Genomic DNA, 22,031 nt, shown 5'->3' with positions numbered 1-22,031 from the left:
CATTTGTGCTGTTGTTGTCAATTGCCATGTTGGCTTTGAGATACAGTGACCATCCATATATCTGATAGGTTATATATCCTATAACAGACGGATTAGTCCAATTGAACATATTTCTCCTAATACCTTGCTCATTTTCTACATGTTAAAACAACTACTTACTTCACTACACCAAAGCTTAAGTATAATTTCCTAGCATACAGCACTGTATTGAAAACGCAGTTTTGAGCATTTCAGGATGGTCTGGAAATGAAAAATTGCCCTGATTTTTAAAAACTTTTTATCTGGGGCTTTTAGGGAGTGCTTTGTTATATGTGCACTCAAGTCATTGTTGTGTGCCTATCCCAGGGATTTTTTACAAGATTTGTTCAGAGGGGGTTTGCCCTTGCTTTCCTCTGAGACTGAGAGAGTGTGACCTGCCTAAGGTGTCCCATTGGGTTTCCATGGCAGAGCCGGGATTTGAACCCTGGTCTTCAGAGTCTAATGCTCAAACCACTACACCATGTTGCTTCTTGCAGGAAGGGCTTTGGGTACTGCCAAACTGGGCTCCCCAGGGGGATATGCATTCCTCAGATCATGGTGCAGGAAAAGGATGTGAGAGGTGAAAAGACATGACTGATTAAAAAAGACAGAAGGTAAGTAGGTAAGACAGAAAGCAGTAGGAAAAGAAGACCACCACATTCTAGGTGGATGAATGTAATCAAGGAAGCCACAGTCCTGAGTTTGCAAGACCTGAGTAGGGTAATGGATGATAAGGTGACTTGGTGGTCTCTCATTTGTAGTGTCACCATAAAGTCAGCTTGATGGCAATTAACAACAAGGTGTTCCAGGAGAAAAAGCTTTGTTCAAATGGGCAATAAGTGTAGATCATGAGTGGGACAAATACAAATCGGCAAAAGAGACAGAAGCATCGTCTGGAATACTACTTTGGGTATGCCAAGGAAGCAATTTATTCTGTTTTGTAAACCGCCGTGATCATAGGAACGGCAGTATATAAATAAAATTTCAATCAATCAATGGACAAGGGAGGAGGAGCAGTATTTTCACATCCTTTGCTTCCACCAGTGGCAGCTTGTGGCTTCTATTTGCAGATATATATTTATTCATTTATTTAAATATTTATGACCTCTCCATCTGCCAGAGCCTCTGAGGTGATATACAACAGGTGTAAACTTTTAAATACAAACAGATAAAACAGGTGAAAACATTGTTCAAAAGCAGACTGAAACAGTTATAAAGTTTTTTTGTGGGATTTTCGGGCTATGTGGCCATGTTCTAAAAGAGTTTATTCCTGACTTTTCGCCAGCATCTGTCAGGAATAAACTCTTGTAGAACATGGCCACATAGCCCCAAAAACCCACAAAAACCTATGGATGCCAGCCATGAAAGTCTTCGACTTCATATTGTAAAGGTTGGTTTTCAAAACCGCATGCAATTAGAACAGTCAAAGAAGCCACCCCTAGTTTTAAGGAGAGAAGGCCATGCATTGTGCAGTACAGTCTGAACTACTTGCCAGAAGCTCAGCAGGCAAGAAGCCAGGCAGACTTCCCATGGGAGGGAATTTCACAGCCAGGGTGCATGATGAATCCTAAATATGTTCACAACCTCTCCAGCGTTTCACAGATGAAAACCAGGACACAAGACTGAGCCAGATCAGAGTGTGATCTAAACAGTGTGGCCAAGTAACAAGAGGCAAAAGTTATTAATGAGGAAGAACACACAAACTACTATTTTAAGCAAAGAAACCCTGGAATTTATTAAGTGAATTTAGGAAGGGCAGCTCTTCTGCTCTTTTCTCCTCTTCCTACTTCTGAGACAGCATTCACAATGTATAAATAATCCAGTTTGACACCAGTTTAGCTGTCACATTCCATATGCATGGTCCTGTCATATTGGCATGATGATATGATGATACAGTATTTGGGGAAGAAGATATATGAGTGCATGGTGATTTAATGGTCTGTAGTATGTTGGCTATTGAGAAGGGGGTGTAACCCGCCTTGATCCCTGGAAAGGCGGGCTAAAAATAAAGCTATTATTATTATTATTATTATTATTATTATTATTATTATTATTAGTGATGTTAAATTCAAGCCTGGGAAACAAACTGGGGAGGGGATGGCCAGCCATGGAAAGGAGTTGTAGTTTTATGACCCCAATCTTCCTACCATGGATCTGAGCTGTGAAACAGCGCTGATCTCCTTCCTGAAGGCAGATGAAATGATAACACAGGAGGAGAAGAAGGAAACATGAAGGGACCTTTGATCTGGATCAAAGGAGAGTGACTGGGGTTGGAAAGGGGGGATGGAGGATGGAAAGGTATTTGTGATGATCCAAGGAGGACTTTTTCAGTTCTGACACTGAACCTAGGACGGGGAACTTTCTGTCTTGATATCCAGAATAAATCTCTAGTTTCTACTACACCACAATGCTGTCTTGGTTATTGGGAACTGGGAGCTCTGGTGACGCAGTGGTTAAATGCCTAAACTGCAGCCACTCACTCAAAACCATAAGGTTGTGAGTTCAATACCAGCAAAAGGGCTCAAGCTCAACTCAGGCTTGCATCCTTCCAAGATCGCTAAAATGAGTACCCAGATTGTTGGGGGCAATTGGCTTACAGTTGTAAACCGCTTAGACACTGTTAGTTCAGTATGAAGCGGTATATAAATGAAGCTGTTTTGTTTGTTTTTCCTCTGACCCTGACATTAACTGCTATGGTTCAGTGCTATGGAATTCTGGGAAAGGTAGATTTGAGTGATATTTAGCCTTTGTTGGAGAGCTCTAGTTTCACAACAAACTACAATTCCCAAAATTCCATAGCATTGAACCATGGCTGTTAAAGTGGTGTCTAACTGGATTATTTCTGCAGTGCAGATGCAGTTAATCGAATGCAGACTACTTTTGCACTTTTAAATCAGTTTGCAACAACTGAAGTAAGCTGAGGATGAAGCAGGAAAGTGGGAGGAAGAGAGAGAAACCACAACATTTTAAGGGCAGCAGTGAGACAGCAGAGAATTAACTGGGGCTGTCCCTGCCAAACCAGGGCAATAGGAAGTGATGTGTTCAGTAGCTTGGATAGTTCAGTTTTCCAGTGAAACCAAAGTGGATCCATTGTCCCACCAATAAGGAAATTGCCAGCTGCTCCTGCCCTGTACTTCCTGCAGTCACACTTTTTAAAATAACAGTAGGTTTAGGGAATCATCCAAAATTGTCAGGAGAATGACCGATAGCCCTTGAAAATAATGGATGTAATGGTCCACCAGTAAAAAGCGGGGTCCACAAGTGGAATGATGTGAACACTGCTGGTGGTCTCCTAGTATGCCTGCAGAAATACCCATCAGCATCCTTGTTCCTGCAGAAAATCTGATTAAGCCTCCACATTCTCCTAATGTGTCCCTTCCCCATAGAGCTAGGAACTGTGTCAGTTAATTCCTTCTCATGGATCTCACACTGGACCCCATGGTTTAATGCAGGTTTAGGTGATCCTGTCAGGTCTGACAGCCAATTTTCTGCCCTGGGCTGCTTGAGGTGCCAAAAATGCTGAAGGAAGGAAGGGAGGAAGGAAGGAAGGAAGGAAACAAGCGGGCAAGCAAACAAAACCAGACCTTGTCAGAAGTCCACTTTTGGTTTTGAGGATAGATTTTGGTATTAAATAGTGCAAGAGGCTCCCAGAGTCCATTGAAAGGGTGAATTTCTACTCCTGGAGATTTTCAAGAAAGGCATTTCACCCTTTTAATTGGCAGGTGGGGACAGGGGAGGTTAGTCCAGGGTGGTGTGCATAGGCAGAGGGCTGCAAAAATAGCTTTAGGGGCTGCATGTGGTGCCAGGACGAGACACCTGACGGGTGAATGCAGCCCACATATCCATTCATTATGAGTGTTTATACAACAGTTCTTCAAGAAGACCAATGGTGCATGGTACTTTTTAAAGCCCCTTCTCTACACTGCAGCAACCCCTGACCCAGAAAAGCCTTTCAAAGGGGTGTGATCTCAAGAAACAGGTTTTGTGCATGGGCTGAAGGAGAGGAGAGAGATCTACGGAAATCAAGTAGTGGCTGCTTGCACATATCAGCCACATTGAAGATAGTAGGAAAGAGGTTCAGTGTGACAAATGTGCCAAAGCAGATAAAAAATGCAACACTAATTCTTCAATCTGTGAAATCTGTAGAACCAATGTCTATCTTATTTTTTTTAGTGACATGAGCTGCACCCATTATCCACTTTGGGAAAATGATGCCGTTTGCCAAATGGAATCTTTCCAGTTGTATAATTAAAGGGAGCAGCAATTGGTAGTGTGCTGACTAATTCTAGCTGTCTATATACCCACTCAGATATGTATAAATTATAATAGTTATTATTTTTTTAAAAAACGGAGAAGAAATAATGTGACTCCCCTAGAAGGATCTTGCCTTGTTTGTTCATAATCCAGAGCCCAAAACCTGGTACAAATAGCTGAACTCCATAAGAGGTCAATATTTTATCAGCTTCTGTTATCTAATGGGATGGTGTGAGATTGTCCTTTGTGTCCACTTTTCTTTTTTAAGGTGATTGGGATGTTGCGAGCATAATCCGCACAATCTGATTGGCTGGCTAGGTTGCCATGTATCACTCCTCTGGAGTTTATCATAGGCACCACTGTAAAACAACCCCATCTGCTTACGGTGTTTCTGCTTTGTTTTGTTCCTATCTTTTTCCATTTGTAAAAGCCAAAAGATTAAGATGCATGGCTTTTCTGCAGGATTAGAGGCTTTTTGTTTTTTTATCCTGTCTTCAATCGTTCTAACTTGAGTTATTCACCACATCTGTTTATTTAATCTCCAGGAAAACTAAAACTCCCTTCACTGTCATGCAGCAAGGTTTTTGTTAGTTGAACGGTTTGGGGTTTTTTCATTGCTATCTTGCTGAGAAATTCATTTAGGAAACTTGGGTAAATCCTTCATGTGAATCATGAAATGTGATGGTCCAATGCTAATGCAAATACACTTAAGTTTTTACAATCAGAGCCTTCATGGTGTAGTGGTTTGAGCATTGGACTACAACTCTGAAAATCAGGGTTCGATTCTCCACTCAGGTATGGAGACCCATTGAGTGAGCTTGGGCACGTCACATATGCTCAGCCCCAGAAAACCCTGTGATAGGGTCACCTTAGGGTCGCCATAAGTCCAAAATGACTTGAAGGCACACAACAACAAAAATCAGACCGCAGTCTTAGAATGATGGCAAAGAAAGGGTTCTGATGCTCGTTGCAGATTGGACATGTTCCCATGGTCCTGTGAAAAAGCAAAACCACACCTTAGACATTGCAATCCTAAGTACATCTGCCTGGGAGTAAGATCCATTGCCATCTTTACTATCTGTCAGAGTGAAGCAGTTGTATCAGATGGCAAAAGCTAGGAGGAGGCAGCAGTATATTGAAAGTGAGCGATGTGAGTTAAACTGCCTGCCCTTCAGCCTCTAAACTAGCCTATTGCATTGAGGAATGGTGCATGATCCCTATTTCATTACCAGTCTTGGTTTGGGCTTTCGTTTTGTAAGCCAAAAGGAGGTATACGTGTTTTAATGTGTTGTTCAACGCTTTACCTCATGAGAAAAGAAACCAGAAATGGACTGTGAGAGTACTGGCTTTCTCCTTGCTTCTCCACATGTTGTAGCACTTCCATTCTCTTCCCAAGGGAGAAAGTCATAAAAGTGTGCCTTTTGTGAAACTGATTTTTCCAGTGCAACAAAAGACATGCTTTTACAAGAAAAGAAGTGCTACGATGTCACATGGAGAGGCATGGAGAAAACCACTACTCTCCCACTCCATTTATCATGTAATAAGGCTCCATGCTTGCTCTTATATGTGTGCATGTTCTGCAAAAAGAATACGCATCAGCTGTTTGACTTGTGAATATTTAACATTGTTTGGTGAGAACATTGGAAAAAATCTTCCCAGTGGCTGTTCCCAGGCTGTGGAACTCCTTTCCACTGGAAGTCTGATTGGTCCCTCCTATGCCCTGTGCCATTAGGCAAAGGCAAATACCTTTTTGTTTAGGCAGGCCTTTAATTCTTAAATCATGTGGCTGAAGGCCATTTGAAACTAGTATGCTTTGCTTTTATTTATCAATTATATTTTAAGTCTGTATGTTTTTAACTGTGAGAATTGTTGTTTAATTTTAACTACTATAAAATACGGTTTTAGCTAAAAAAAATTTGTTTTAAATTATTGCAAGCCATTTTGGATCTTATGCCAGGAGAAAGGTGGAGAATAAATAAAATAAAACATCAGTGTAGCTTGTGGTATGTATCTGATTTCCGTTTCAGGTCCTCAGGGAATCTAATAAACTGGCTGAAATGGAGGAACCCCCTTTGCTACCGGGAGAAACTATTAAAGACATGGGTAGGTGCAGCAAGATTTCTCTTACCAGATTAGGTCATTTTGGATTGTGGTGGTGGTTGATGGTTCACATCTCAGCAGAGTGGTGAATCTTCTCTGGATTGTAGTCTGAGGTTTCAAGGAACTATCCTTTTTTTAATTTGGGTACTGTAATTGGTTTCAGCATCTCATACCCCCCCAAGATGAAAATGGGGGGGGTGTCTACATGTGGGGGGGGGACCAGCGCCCTCTGAATTTGGTGCAGTCAGGACACACAAAGCATGGCCCTATCAGGAGCAAACTTGGAGTATAACATCTACATCTACTCTGCTCACTGACTTTCCTGCTACGCTGCAGAGACACAGATACCATACCACAATTTCTCACAGCAAAAAGGACCTTCAAATCACCCCAGGCCAACCGCATCTACAACAGGACACTAATCCTCTTTTGCAGAACCTCCCACCCTGAGGCCTGCCATTAGCAACAGAACAATACACATGCAAATCACTCCTGTCACACAATATATATACCTAACTCCTTTCCAGGCAAGCCTTCTCTGAAGATGCCAGCCACAGATGCAGGTGAAACGTCAGGAAGAAACTCTTCTAGAACATGGCCACATAGCCCGAAAAACCCACAAAAAACTATGTATGCTGGCCGTGAAAGCCTTCGACTTCACATTGGAGTATAGCACCTTAAACTGAATTTGAAAAAATCATAATTTGCTTTGGAGTTTGCTGAAAACTCCAATGTTTACTCCTATATTCTGAAAAATAGATTTGTGCTGGATTTGGTGGGGCAGGCGGGGGGGAGATCGCCACCCGACAGATACCACCATTTTCCTCCCTCAATTCCCAACACACTGCTTTTCCTTTGTCAGCTCTCAGAAACTAGATAGATCGCTGCCTGGAATGTGCCACCATTTTCCTCCATCAGCTCCTGCCACCTTTCCTTTGTCAGCCAGAGCCAGGATAGATCACTGCCTGGCAGATACCGCCTGCCTGTACTCCAGGCCAGAATGTTTTCAAAGGTTTCTCATGCTCTGAGGCACCAGGCAACCCACACATGGGGAAAGCCTTTAAAACTATTGTTCCTGGTGAGGAACTGGCCTGGACATTGGTAAATGGTGTTGCCTGCCAGGCAGCGATCTGTCCTGATTCAAGGTAGGAGCAGCAGGAGCTGATGCTTGCGGTGGACCACAGCAACATCCACAGGTGTGGGAAACTGCTGCCAGGTGTAGGAAAACCACAACAACTGCAGCCAGGTGTGGGATAACTCCAGAGTGGGTATGAGGCAGGTGGGGAGTCCATTTGGAGTTTTTCCCCAAGTGTAGACAAGCCCTGGGACATATGTCACCAGGCCACATCCGATTTACCTCCCTCACACCAATGGGGTACAAGGCAAGAATTATTCTGCTTGACTTGCCAAATATATATATATATATATATATATACACACACACACACACACACACACACACACACACACAAAAGAGGCTTTCTCAACCTATCACTCTCCAGATGTGTTGTACTGTAGCCCCTGTCAAACCCAGCTGTGCTTTTGCAAACTGTGGAAGATGTGGTTTGTAGTCCAACACATATGGGAGGGAGATGTGGCAGCTTGGAGAAGGATGATTTAAGAAAATAAACAGCCTTTTCCCCATGGCGACACATGCAACTAGTTAGTGGGGGGACTTCATGTTTTAAGAAGCCCTCTCCCTTGCAATTGCTGTGATGTCAAAGAAAAATGATCCCAAAGTAATTGACACACAGCCTTCATCAAATCTATCTATAAAATGGGATCTTTAAACTTCATATATATTTTTCACCATGACTCCTGGAAAACTTCATCATTCTTCTTTGCTCGCTGCCTCACTGCTTCCTTCTCTTGGTGAAACAGAAGAAAATTAAGATTGTCCTAGAATCAACTGTAGTGTGGGAAGGAGTCTCAGGGATCATCTAATCCAGCTCCCTGCCTTGGCCAACAAAAAAAAGGAAAAAATCCAGTTAAAGTGTACCTTTTACATAAATGAAAGTCCACCATTGTATTTGTTTTACCTCAGAAGGATTTCAAACCTCACACAAGTAGTTCTTACTAAAAATATTTATAATGTGTTATTTTCTTTCCTAGCAAAAGATGTTACTCATATCTGCCCATTCACTGGTGCTATTAGAGGAACCTTGACGGTTACAAATTACAGACTATATTTTAAAAGCATGGAAAGGGTAAGACATTCATTCATTCATTCATTCTCCCTTTTCCTTTTGTGTTGTTGTTTTGTGCCTTCAAGTCATTTCAGAATTATGGCAACCTTAAGGCAAACCTATCATGTTTTTTTGCCACACGATTTGTTCAGAGAGGGCTTGCCATTGCCTTCCTTTGAAGCTGAGAGATTATGACTAACCCAACATCATTCAATAGGCTTCCATGGCAGAGTGGGGATTTGTATCCTGGTCTCCCAGAGTCAGTCACTGAAACTACTACACCATGCTGCCTCCCATTCTTTTATAGTTGCTTTTCAGGTTCATGTTGGGGAGGGACTCACAATTCAGAGCTCAAACTTTTCATGCAGAGGTACTCTGGTTCAAGTCTTGGCTTTTCCAGGAAAAAGGATTTTCAGGAGCAGATGATGGGGAGAGACCTATGCCTGAGAAGAGCTTAGAAAAGTTACTTCCTGAACAACAGCTCTCAGAATCTCTCAGCCAATGTGACTACAACTGGCTGGGGAGTTCTGAAAGCCATAGTCCAAAAGTAACTTTTCCAAATTATGTGCCTAAGATCCTGGAGAACTGTCAGAGTACACACTACTGGTGCAGATGGAGCAGTGATCAGACCTGATATAGTGCAACATCCCATGTTCATGCATAACTAGTTATTGCATAGCTAACCTTATCTAAAGTTTGAGTTTTTGGCTATGCCAGGCTATGTACAGTAGCAGTTATCTCTTTCAAAGTTTTTATTTATGCCCTACTGTTTTCTCTAGGACCCTCCTTTTGTTCTAGATGCTCCCCTAGGAGTGATCAACAGAGTTGAGAAAATTGGAGGAGCATCCAGCCGTGGTGAAAATTCGTATGGCCTAGAGATTGTGTGCAAGGTAAGCTGCTCCAGACTTGGTGAAATGATGTTACATTCTTTATCTGCAGTTGTGGTGTAAATTATATTACTACAATTATAGGGAGTGAGATATTTACATTCCTCTTCATTGGCTATACAGTAGAACTCAAGCCAGAGAGAGAATAGCAGAATTTCAGAAAGCAGAAGTGATTTCTGGTTTCTTCCACGCTGATGGGACAATAAATTCAACTGTTGTGCAGTATTTTTTTGATAAAACCCCACAATTTTTATGCCAAAAGGCACATGTATTTCTGCACAGAATAATTTTCTGAAACACTTTGGGATGTGTTACTACCAGATGAGAACTGCACCAAAAATGTGTATTTTCTCTGCAGTCAGGAGAAAACAAGATAGCATTTGTCTTCACTTTGCAAGCATGAAATAGTCAAATATTAATATTACTATATTTGTGACAGATGGGCAATGCTTATTATCCAAAAGAGAAGAAATTGGAAAAGATGGACAACACTGCCTTGGCAGATGAATCAGTGTTATGTTCTGCTGAATTTAACATAGACATGAGTTTTGTCCAATCTTTTGCAGGATGTCCGGAACTTACGTTTTGCACATAGGCCTGAGGGACGTACAAGAAGAGCCATATTTGAGAACTTGACAAAATATGCATTTCCAGTGTCAAACCATTTGGTAAGTTCTTTCTGCTACTGTTAACATTGTGTAATGGTGCAAGTTATATAGTGGGTCTTGGGTATATATTGGGGTTTGGTTCCAGGAGCTCCCATGGATACCAAAATCTGTACATATTCAAGTCCCATTATATACAATGGCACAGTAAAATGGGGTCCCTTATGTAAGATGGCAAAATCAAGGTTTGTAGTTCAGGGAAGAGAACTAGAGTTCTCTAGCAGAGGATTGTAAGTGACCCACCAAACTACACATCCCAGCATTCCATAAGATGAAATCATACAGTTTAAGTGTTATCAAACTGCTAGCACTATGTAGTATTTATACTCTGGAGTTAAACATTGGTACCCATTTCATTCTTTAGAAGAAGCAAATGGAGAAGGGTTGGAATATTTGAATGCTTTACCACATCAATATTAGGCCAGCCTTTTCTCTGACAAGTGCATATTTTTGAAGGGATAACGAGCAACATCTCTGTGGAGCAAACAGCCCAAGAACTCATCTGGAGTTTCTGCTCATCCAGCAATGGAAAGGACAGAGTATACTTTGCCCAAAGCCAGAGCTCAGAAACATTCATGTTCCCAACAATGCATTAATGTTGAACCATTAAAGAAAATTAACTCACTAATTTTAAATACTGAGATAACTTTTTTTTAAATGTGAGAAGGACACAGAAATTTGGGCACTTTAAAAGCAGATGGAGAAGTAGGGTAACAGGGTTAATCAACACAATTGGAGGGTAGGGTAATAGACCCCTATTTGTAGAAATCCCTTTTCTCTCATACCTTCCCAAGGCAACACATAGACATCTTGACCAGAACCAGTCAGGTTTCTTGCTCTATTTCTCCAGCCCTTTTTAAAGCTCTTGCCTGAACATGTTTTTGTGTCTGTTGGATTTCCTTAACAAAAATATTAGACAAACATGGGCTTTTTAATATTTTCATTCTAATCAGCAACACACCTTCCTTGCCTTTATGTGTGACCAAAATTTGGAAATGTTTGGATCTGGATCAGAATTGCACACTGTAATTCCACCTGAAAGAGTTCAGTTTTGGACACTACCACTGCTCCTTGGACCCAAATATCAGCTGTACAACTAACTGGCTAGTTCTACACAGCCAAAGACGGAAAAACCTACAAAATCCAAACACCAAGCATTCCATGGCTATTTTGAAGTGACAAAAGATACAGTTCATTACATAGGTGTTAGTCTTTGTGCTCAAAAGAGTGATGTCTGTATAACTTTTGTCTTGAAAATTTCTGCGCTTACAGTGTAAGCTTTCCATATATGTCTGTCTTTAGCAGGCACCCTAAGCTCCCTTTCCCTTCCTTTGGGGATCTTGTAGTAATAGATCAGAGAACAAAGGAATATAGAGAAACATGCATTGATGTGTTAATTACAATGTATAAAGACAGTTGCTAAGTTTCTCTGCTTTTCTTTCATGCTCCAATATTATAGAAACAAAAAGACTACATGGAAATTGTTATTTGAGATGCCAGATAGAATGGAAACTAAATTGAAAAGAGCTGAATAGTCTATCCTTCTCTTTTGTTTTAAAGTCTCTTTTTGCATTTGAATACAAAGAAGTTTTCCCAGAAAATGGCTGGAAGATTTATGATCCTGTTTTGGAGTACAGAAGGCAGGTAAGAGTTTCTATCCACTTCAGACTTGCACTCATCACTGTATCCAAATCCACTGCAGCCCAAATGAACATGCTTTTCTCCGTATGTTTGTTGGAGCCAGTTTAATGATAGTTTAAATATTCTATAGCATAGGTAGCCAATGGGAGCCATTAGGAAATGTGTAGTGGGACTCCTGAATAAGAGTCAGAGACCCTGTTGACTTAGCTGTAGCATCAAGCCTGTTATTTTTTTTGTGCCATGGAAGACAGCTAACCCTGGCTCAGAAAACAAAAAGTGAAAGCACCCCAGGCCTGCAGTGGGTTGCATAATATTTGTATTTATTTATTTATTTCCTTTGTATGCTGCCTTTCTCCCAAAGTGGACCTAAGGTGGCTCCAAGAGTCACTTAAAAAAACAACATCTGAGCTCATGCTGCCAACTTCTTTCTTTCAGTTAGTCTCAGAGGTGCTACAAGATCTCTCTACATCCCGATTCTACAGACTAACACGGCTATATATTTGAATTTAAAAAACTAGATCAGTATTTTTTAAAAGACAGTTAAAATCATCATAAAACAGTACAAAATTATTTAAAAGATATACAAAGTTAAAAAGACAGATAAACTATAACAAATGGTAGTGAGTAATAAAGGATAAAGTTATAACTAACCTGTAGCAACCTCATAAAAATGTTGGGCACCAACACTCTATAGCTCTGATGGGTAGCAATTTTGTGTCAGTGGAGCACTAAATCCATTTGAGGTTTTAGTTAAAACTTTAAAGGAGTTATGCAAGGGACTAAACTCTGTCCCCAAAATAGGATCAAGACTTTGAATAGCTTCTTTTTTATATAATATTTTTATTAAACACATTTATTACACACAGATGCTGGCGAAACGTCAGGAAGAAAATTTTCTAGAAGATGGCCTCATAGCCCAAAAAACCCACAAAAAACCATGAATGCCAGCCATGAAAGCCTTCGACTTCACAAACACATTGTTGTTGTTGCTTCATGCCTTCAAGTCATTTCTGAATTACAGTGACCCTAAGACCAATCTATCACATGGTTTTCTTGACAGGATTTATTCAGAGAAGGTTTGTCCTTGCCTCCTTTTGAGCTGAGAGAGTGTGACCGTAGTCACACAGTGAATTTCATGGCTCAGTGAGGAGTTAAACTTCCAACCCAGTATTCTACTCTAGAATCTGAGAATATTATTTCATTTCACTGGAACTCCTAGAATCCTTATCCAACATGGCCACTGACAGGAAATTCTGTTTCTCCAAAAGTTAATTATTTCTCAACACTGTTGTAATAACTACAGCACAGCAGTTCTGAGCCCGCCATCACTGATCTGTCATGATCAATACCTCTCTCCAACTGCTGTTTTACTGCAACACATCTTCAACTGGCATCCTTGCTTATTTGGTTCCTGTTGTGTTTCAGACAGACACAGATGAATCTGTTCTACCACTGAAAATGATAAGGACTAAAAGCAAAGTATCTTTTGTTCCTAACCTCCTGTGTGGAAACAATTTTCTAACCAGCTGCACTTTTCAATGCAGGGGATTCCTAATGAAAGCTGGAGAATGACGAAGATCAATGAGCAATATGAGCTTTGTGATACCTACCCTGCCTTTCTCATAGTTCCTGCCAATATTCCGGATGAGGAATTGAAGAGAGTGGCTGCATTCCGATCTAGAGGGCGCATACCAGTAAGTATGGAACAGCAATGTCACTTTTACTTGGTTCTGAAAGGTGCTGCACAGACTAGCGAAAGCGCTGGCCTGCATACACACTAGGGTTGCCTCAGGGCGCTGCTTATATACGGCCCGCAACCCTAGTACGTAATCTGTACGTCAAAATGGCGGCATCCAGTACACATGGGCATCGCCATTTTGACGTGGCAGGCGCTTAGTGTCCGCACATCCCGGTGCCATTGTAATGCTGCAAGTGCGCCATTGGCTCATTGCGGCGTCACAAGCGCGCCGCAGAAAGAACCCGATTTTTAAGGGTTCTTTTTGCACAGCGGGGAAGCCCCGCGGTCTGGAGGCTGCGGCTTCCCCATAGAGCACTAGGCCGGCAGGAGACCGCCCATTTTGGGCAGTCTGTATCCCGCCTAAGTGTCTTAATATGAGCAAGGGAGAAAAGTCGTGTAAGTTGCAAACAGAACTTATTCTGGGAAGGTTGGAATTCTCTTATTATCTTGTTCTAGAGCAGAGTGGCAAATTGTCAGAGTCTAGGGCCACATTAGCCTTCAGGGAGACCTTGAAGGACAGCCAAAAAATTGCAGTGGGGCACAGAGACATTTTTGCCATATCTTTTTTCTTTCATTTTTTAGCAACAGTAAGTGAATAGGCACTTACTTGGAGCCTTATCGTATTAAAAACAAATCCAGCAGACAAATGGAGAGAAACACATTTATTTTTCTGTCTCCGCATGACATCGAAGCACTTTCATTTTCTTCCAGTCATAAAAGAGTGGGAAAGCATGGTAAAAACTTGGCTTTTGCCAAACAGATTTTTCCAGCTTGGCAAAATGGACGCTTCTACAACACTTTTATGACCTTCTCCCATACTTTTACGACTGGATAAAAACAAAAGTGCTTCGACCTCACCTGGAGACAGAAATATAAATGCACTTCTCTCCATTTGCCTGTCGGGTTTGTTTTTATTGCAATAAGATAGAATTTTATTCACTTCCTGTTTTTAAAAAAGACCCTCTGTAGACAGAAAATGGTCTAGCAAGGCCCAAAACATGACAGAATGCCACAAATCCTGCACAGATGGTATTTGGCAGCATTTAAAGAAGAAAAGGTTTTTAAAAGTTGACCCCTCTGGGACTTGATTAGTCACAAAACTGGCCTTCTGGGGCTGCATGAGAATCGGGGGCTACACTGTGCTCAATCCTGCTCTAGAGCAAAGGAGAGGGATCCCTGGCTTGCAGGTATAATCTGGTTTATCAGGATCTTTTCTATGTCCTACAGAGGTTTTGTGATCACCCCTTCATCTCCCAGAGGTCCTGTCTGTTTTAGAGGAATACAGGGCAGGAGGGAAACAGAGTGAAGCAAGGGACTTCTGCAAAACAGAGCTCCTTCACTCAACCTTGGGGAAACAAAGAAGCAGTGAAGAGCCTAGAGGCCGTTAGTGCAAATTGCTACACCCTCAACATTTCACAGGTGAAAATCAGGACACATTTGGCCAAGCAACATTAGAGTGTGATCAAAATGGTAAAAGATAAAAGAACACATAAACTAGAAGGAGCTGCAGCAGTTTGCATTTGCCTACACCTACTGGGAAGGGCAAGAAACTGTCCCTCATCTCCTTTCTCCCTTGCTGAATTAATTAAGTGTAAGCTGAGGATGAAATGGCAAAGTGTGAATTGAGAGAAACTGGGACATTTTAAAAGCAGCTGAAAAAGTGGAATGACAGGGTGTGACTTCAGACTGTCCCTGCCAAATCAGGAGTGTTAGTCCCAACCGCAGTAAATCTATGAGATTGAATCGTTGACTCTATGAGAACTTGGTAAGATAGTAGTTTATATGACCCATTGACTCATTCAGTCTAAGGAAATGTGTTATAATGTATAGATGCCCCACTAATGTAAGCACCATTCAAGATTTTAAAAGAATTGTCTGCACCTTGGATTCAACCTAAAACCCAGAGTAGGCACACCACCTTACTGACACGGAAGTCAATAGCTGCCATTGAAAATAACTTGACTGTTTTACTAGTGCTCCTTTTTTGTTTGGTTTCTAACTCTGATTTCTTCCTCAAGGTTCTGTCATGGATTCATCCAGAAAGCCAAGCCACTATCACTCGCTGCAGCCAACCAATGGTTGGAGTGAGTGGCAAACGGAGCAAAGAAGATGAGAAGTATTTGCAGTCTGTCATGGACTCCAATGCCCAGTCCCATAAAATATTCATCTTTGATGCAAGGCCGAGCGTAAATGCAGTCGCTAACAAGGTTGGATTATTACAGCTCTCCCAACTGCTAGAACAGAGGTGGGCAAAGGTTGGCCTGACTCCCAGGGACCATATATATATATTCATATATATATATATATATATATATATATATATATTTCTTTTCAGAAACATTTTTTTACCCCCCTAAAAACAGTTTAGGAGGAGTGGGGGGCATTTTTGCCATATTGTACCCTGCTCTACTCCACTATTGTAGGCCCAAGAAAGGCCTTGTGAAAAAGATAGAAGTGACTTCTGGTTACTTCCTGCTTTTAAAAAGCCCTCTCCTTGGCCCTAAATGGCAGAGAGAGGCCTGAAAGTGGTGATAATGCCGCTCACTGGTCCTAGAAAGCATTGGAGGGCATGGGGAGAGAGCAGTAAGTTCAAGGGTTTTTTTGGTGGTTCAGCTGTCCAAGGTCTCCTGGGAGGCTAATCCAGCCCCCTAGCCCCTCACAGTTGCCCAAACCTGTGCTAGAAAGTCAGTAATGCTTTAAAATCCTAATAGAATGCAGGAGTGATAAGATTTGAAGCAGCCTGTCATTTTATTTATTTGTTCACTGCATTTATATCTCCCCTTCTCTCCAAGAAACTCAAGGCAGAATACAGGGTTCTCCTATTCCTCTGAACTTTATCCTCTGTGAAGTAGGTCAGGATGCATAATTCCCATCCCTGTTGTAGGAACAGCACTGGAGTTCATCACACGGGATGAATCCCTTGCAGAAACTAAATTTAAACTGGAAACAATTCACATTTGCAGGATGTTTTTCAGACAACGTTTGTGTGAAAGAGAAATAATGTGAAAATAACTCAAACGCAAAGTCGTCAAAACCAGTTCCTTTTTACTTTCGCTAAATTCCAAAAGTACAAAGGAGCTTTCCATTCAGATAATTTTTGCATTATTTCGCTTTCACATCAACAAATCTGACAAACAGCACTCGGATTTTAAAATCCCATTTCTGCATGGGATTTTATCAATTCACCCTCCATGTGATAAACCCATCTGTATCTAAAAACATGGGATTTGTGGTTTGTTTTTAAAAGTGCAGTCGTACACAATCTCAGGGAACTTATTCCATAGGTTTGAGGCTAAAAAAAGGCCATGTTCCTTCCTACAACCGATCTGTTACACACAGAAAAAAAGGTCTTCCCATATGAAACCTAACAGCCATTTCTGGAGATTATGTATGGCAGAGGTGAACAACCCTTGGCCCCCCAAATGTTGTTAGAGTGCAGCTCCCATAGTCTCTCACCATTGACTATGCTGTCTAGGAGGTTGCAGCCCAACAATATCAAGAAGGCTATAATTTGTACACCTCAACATAGGACAAAGCATTCCATGAAATTCAGCTTCCAGGGTTTTTTTTTGGGGGGGGGAGGATAATACATAGACAAAAGACTATCTAAAGTGTGTTTTCTTTTGTAGGCTAAAGGAGGAGGTTATGAAAGTGAGGATGCCTATCAGAATACAGACTTGGTTTTTCTGGACATCCATAATATCCATGTTATGAGAGAGTCATTGAGGAAACTTAAAGAGATTGTTTATCCCAACATAGAAGAGACGCACTGGCTGTCTAATCTTGAGTCAACGCACTGGCTAGAGCATATCAAGGTATGTTGGTGAGTGTGCACATATGGCCATCCTTTTGGGTTCTTTTATTTATTTATTTAATTTATATCCTTTTCCCCCCATATGAGACCCAATACAAACAATATAGCTAAAACAATCTATTATAGAAAGCATTTAAAAAGCATTTAGACAACACTTCACATAGAAACATTAATTTAGAACAGTTAACTAACTAAAAGGTTTAAAGCAGATTTACAACAAAAAGGCTTTGAGAATATCCCAAATGAATTAGACAAAATCTTTGAAGGAGAGGAGAAAAAACTAACATCCAAATTTTCTAAAATTTTAATGGAAATAAAACTAGAGCAAAATGCAATTAACGATAACATGATAAAATGGGCCAGAGACATCGACAGAGTAATAGATTTGGATAGCTGGCATCAAGCCCAGTTGAAGAGTCACAAATTTACAAAAAAAAAAAAAAAAAAAAAAAAAACAACACCATAAAAATCATTAAGATGGAAATACACTATATTAGTATCTAACGCCTGTCAAAATCAACACAGTATATAAAACCGGACAACAAAAGTACTGTTGTGTGAAAAAAAATCACAGGAACATGGTTTCATCTCTGGTAGGAATGCTTGTATGCAAGAAACTATTGGGAGGGAAGTCACAAAGAAATAAGCATAATTATAGGAGTTAAATTTCAACTGATACCAGAAGTATACTTATTAAACATGGTCAACAAAACTGCTAATGATATTCTAAAGAAGAAGTGGAGATAACTCCTATATATGACCTCAGTGGCAAGAATAATATACGCGCAGAGATGGAAAAAAAAGAATGCCCCAGATATAGATACATGGCTTTCAAAAATGCTAGAAGTAATCGAAATGGACAGATTAACACAAACACTTAACAGAAAACTTACGGAAAACACAGAAAAAGACTGGAACTGTCTGACAGCATACTGTAAAAAATAAATGGATAGTAACAGACAAAGAGGCTAAAATCCAGATATAAGTATTAAGCATTAAAATGAAAACTTTAATTATTATTTAAATTATTGAATTATTTTAAAAATTAAAATTAAGCATTATTATTAAAACTCAATAAAAGGTAGACAAAAGAACTACTGCAAAAAAGCATCTCTGCACTAAAGCTAAATTTGTTTATTTAGTTTAGGCATCTCAAAACATAAAATATGGCATGATTAAATACTGAATCCAGTAAAATAGCTTTCAACCTACAGAAGGTCATGATTATAAGATATAAGACACATAACTCAGAATACACAGGAAGTCAAATTTGAATCGGATTGTAACTCTTTTTTGATGGTATAAATACTTTTGTTGGTTAGCATACTTAACTGGACTCTTGTACCATGTTATTGAAATTGTAATGAAGCTTTGTTATTCTTAAATATTCTTTAAATAAATAAATAAAAATTAATTTAGAACAGTTGAATACACATTAAAACTTTTTATACATGTAGATTATTGCATTACACTCTTAAAGCGTTGCCGTTCTACTTTAACTGCACTGACTGCCTCCTGTTGCATTTTGGGGTTTGTAGTTCAGTGAGGCCCAAGAGCTCTCTCACTGAATATTCTAAATGCCCCTTCCTAAACTGCAAATCCCAGAATGCAATTGGAGACAGCCAGAGCAGTTAAAGTGGAATAGCAATGGTTTAAGAGTGAAGGGTGATAATCAGCATAACAATTGCACTACCCAACCAGTTAAAAGCTGAAGGCCTTTTTTAAATAAGAAGGTCTTTGCCTGCCAGCAGAAAGAGAGAAGAGGGGTAAATGGAGCTTCTTTACGAAAAGAGTGTGGTAGCCTGGGAGCAGGCACCAAGAAGACTCTCTCCTGAGTCCTCACCAGACTTTATTAGCTTTTATCTGACTTTACAGATTTTATCAGTATGGTTTCAGCAGCTTCAATATTTGATCCCACTCTGGTAAAGACTTTCATCTGTCCCTGGAAAATGCATCACTAATATGATTGCTTACAATAGATAGGAATCTAGATGCTCTGTCACATTTTTGGAAGCTGCTGAAACCCTTCCTCTGGGACACTACTGTCTAAATTGTTACTCAGGCTAACTGAGTGTTTGATGTAAGAACTTAGCTGAAAACACTGGCTAGCATCCTGTTACTGACCTATGCAGGTGCAAGTACAATTTACGCCTTCATATGTTATTCTTTTAGCTGTTGCAGAGGTTAGAATGCTCTACCAACTTCACAATATAACCAGACTCGCTCCCCAAAGCCACCTTTTACCCGCTTCACAGTCATTTACTGGCTGGTGGAGAGCAGGAGAACATTGAAGGAATGTATCAATGTATCAGTGTCAAAAATTTTAAAACTACATTTAATAATTCCCTGTTAAACACACTGTCTTGGTGATCTTGTTATTCCTCCTGTCCTCCATCCTTCCTTTCCTGATGAAGTGAACATGCTTGCAAAAATGTCCAATGCTTGGTTCTCATTCTTAATTGTAATTGTAAAATAGGTGGGCCCATTCCACTGTCTTCCTTGAAGTCATTCTCTGTTCATAATGAATATCACAATCACAGAATACCCTTTTTAACCCAGCTGATTCTTGCTGGTGCTCTTCGGATAGCCGACAAGGTGGAATCGGGGAAGACCTCCGTGGTCGTGCATTGCAGTGATGGCTGGGATCGAACCGCCCAGCTCACTTCCCTTGCCATGCTCATGCTGGATGGCTACTACCGTACAATCCGGGGCTTTGAAGTGCTAGTGGAGAAAGAATGGTTGAGCTTCGGGCACAGGTTTCAGTTGGTGAGTTGGTGACTTCTAGAGTGACAAAAATGATTGCCCATTGCAAATGTTGCTATTAAATGATTTAAGATGGGGGTTGGTGGACAGAACGTAGATTAGGATATGCTGGTGAATGTCTGGATCATTGGTTGGAAATCATCAAGGCCTTAATTTTTAACAGGAGCAGCATCTGAAAACCATTTACCTCCTAAGTTAGGTTGCTGAGAAAAAATGTTTGGGGGAGAAACCAGGGGCAAGATCCTACATCATGCATGTGTAGTCTAAATCTACATGAAGTTACATACTGGTTGTACTATATCACCTTTCTGCTGAATACCAATACATGCAGCCAACCATGCCTCTGCTATTGTGGCTGCTTATTGTGTAATGAAGAATGCATCATTTTTCTGCAGTCCCAACAAATCACGTGCTACACTGAGGGCACTGATGAATAGTTATGCAACATCCAAGAATGTACAATGGCTCTATTCTGGTTGGGACCAACAATAAGATTTAGACTCATGGTAAATAGTTACATTTGTTTGTGCAACTGGGAAGTGAATACATCTGTTGCACATAACCCCAAAAGTAAAACTACATATGTAAGTGATTTTACACAGGTGTATGGCACCAGCAAGATTCCAGTTCTGGTGTGGATTTTTGTGTGAAAGGATTTATATCAGTTCTGATTGTTGTTCTGTGTCTTCAAGTCATTTTCCAGTCTCTGGCAACCCTAAGGCAAACCTATCATGGTGTTTTCTTGGCAAGATTTGTTCAAGGGAGGGGGGTTGCCTTTGCCTTCCTCTGAGGCTGAGAGAGTGTCATAGTCCAGTGCTCAAATCAATACAGCATATTGGCTCTCTGATACCAAGCATGTTACAATACCAAGCAAAAATTCCTGGGCTGAGCACATGCTAAGAGGCACTGTGTTCCTTAACTTGTAGCAAAAGTCTGCCTGCTTAATGCTAATATTTTGCAAATGGTTCTAGTTGGTGGACCTTAATAATTTGATTTTAAAAAGAAAGTAGATCCAGCAAACCTGAAGTCTATCCCCACTTTGATTTTAACAGGCTGTGTATGAGCATAGAGCACACAGAGTTACATTCGGGATTTACAGGTCCTCAAATCCTGCAGGCAGCAGTCATGTTAGCTAGAGGCTTCTGGGAGCTATAGTACAAAATAAGTAATTTCTCTTAGCTTTGGGGAAACAGACAGCTAATGTCTGTTAGCAGCTGCTCAAATACTGTTGGCAAAAGAACAGGAAGAGCTTTAAAACGGCTGGCAGAGAGAGGAATAGCTGAAGAAAGTTTTGGCCATGAGTAATGTAACCACATTAAGTCACATGCTGGAAGGTTTAATGCTATGCCCAGATTTTTCAGTGACTGGGGAAAGTGTTTATAGTTTTTTGGAATAAAGAACACTTGCATGACAAAGCAGCATGCTCTGTTTCTTTCTTTGATATGGATATATCATGTTCTGCTTTTGTTTTTGTGTTTTTGTATTGGTTTTGTTTGTTTGTTTGTTTTTTGGTTGGGGGTTGCTTTACTTCCAACCCAGAAATTTACAAGTTTGTACAGTTGGCCCTTCTTATACACTTTTTTTTATACACGGATTCAAGCATCTACGGTTTGAAAATGTTCCAAAAAAGTATAAATTTCAAATATCAAACCTTTTACTATGCCATTATATTTAATGGGACTTGAGCATCCAAGGATTTTGTTATCCACAGGGGATCTTGGAACCAAACCCCAGTGTATAACAAGGGTCCACTGTACATTTATTCTTCTATTGTTTTGCATTTTTAAAAATATACCCTGAAAGTGCTACAATTCAGATTATTTTATTTGATGGCTATATGATAATGGTCATTTAATATGATAAAATTGGCTATATGATAATGGTCATTTAATATGATGAAATTGCTACAATTCATATTATTTTATTTAGTGGCTATGATATGATAATGGTTATTTAATATATCTT

The 22,031-nt window shown here is 40.3% G+C and overlaps 1 protein-coding gene across 2 annotated transcripts in view; it reads left to right on the top strand.

The window, feature by feature from the left end:
- Positions 1–22,031, top strand: part of MTMR2 (myotubularin related protein 2) — a 55,444-nt gene that overhangs the window by 23,844 nt on the left and 9,569 nt on the right. For both annotated transcript variants that reach the window (XM_042458932.1, XM_042458933.1), the window contains 9 exons: positions 6,300–6,375; positions 8,485–8,579; positions 9,338–9,448; positions 10,012–10,113; positions 11,671–11,754; positions 13,296–13,445; positions 15,508–15,696; positions 17,119–17,304; positions 19,863–20,069. In XM_042458932.1, the coding sequence (XP_042314866.1) occupies positions 6,300–6,375; positions 8,485–8,579; positions 9,338–9,448; positions 10,012–10,113; positions 11,671–11,754; positions 13,296–13,445; positions 15,508–15,696; positions 17,119–17,304; positions 19,863–20,069 (1,200 nt within the window). The remainder of the gene's footprint in view (positions 1–6,299; positions 6,376–8,484; positions 8,580–9,337; positions 9,449–10,011; positions 10,114–11,670; positions 11,755–13,295; positions 13,446–15,507; positions 15,697–17,118; positions 17,305–19,862; positions 20,070–22,031) is intronic.

This window comes from Sceloporus undulatus, chromosome 3, assembly GCF_019175285.1.
Source record: "Sceloporus undulatus isolate JIND9_A2432 ecotype Alabama chromosome 3, SceUnd_v1.1, whole genome shotgun sequence".
Taxonomy (NCBI): Eukaryota; Metazoa; Chordata; class Lepidosauria; order Squamata; family Phrynosomatidae; genus Sceloporus; species Sceloporus undulatus.
Note: the sequence above shows the minus strand (reverse complement) of the source record. Positions and strands in the feature narration are given on the sequence as shown.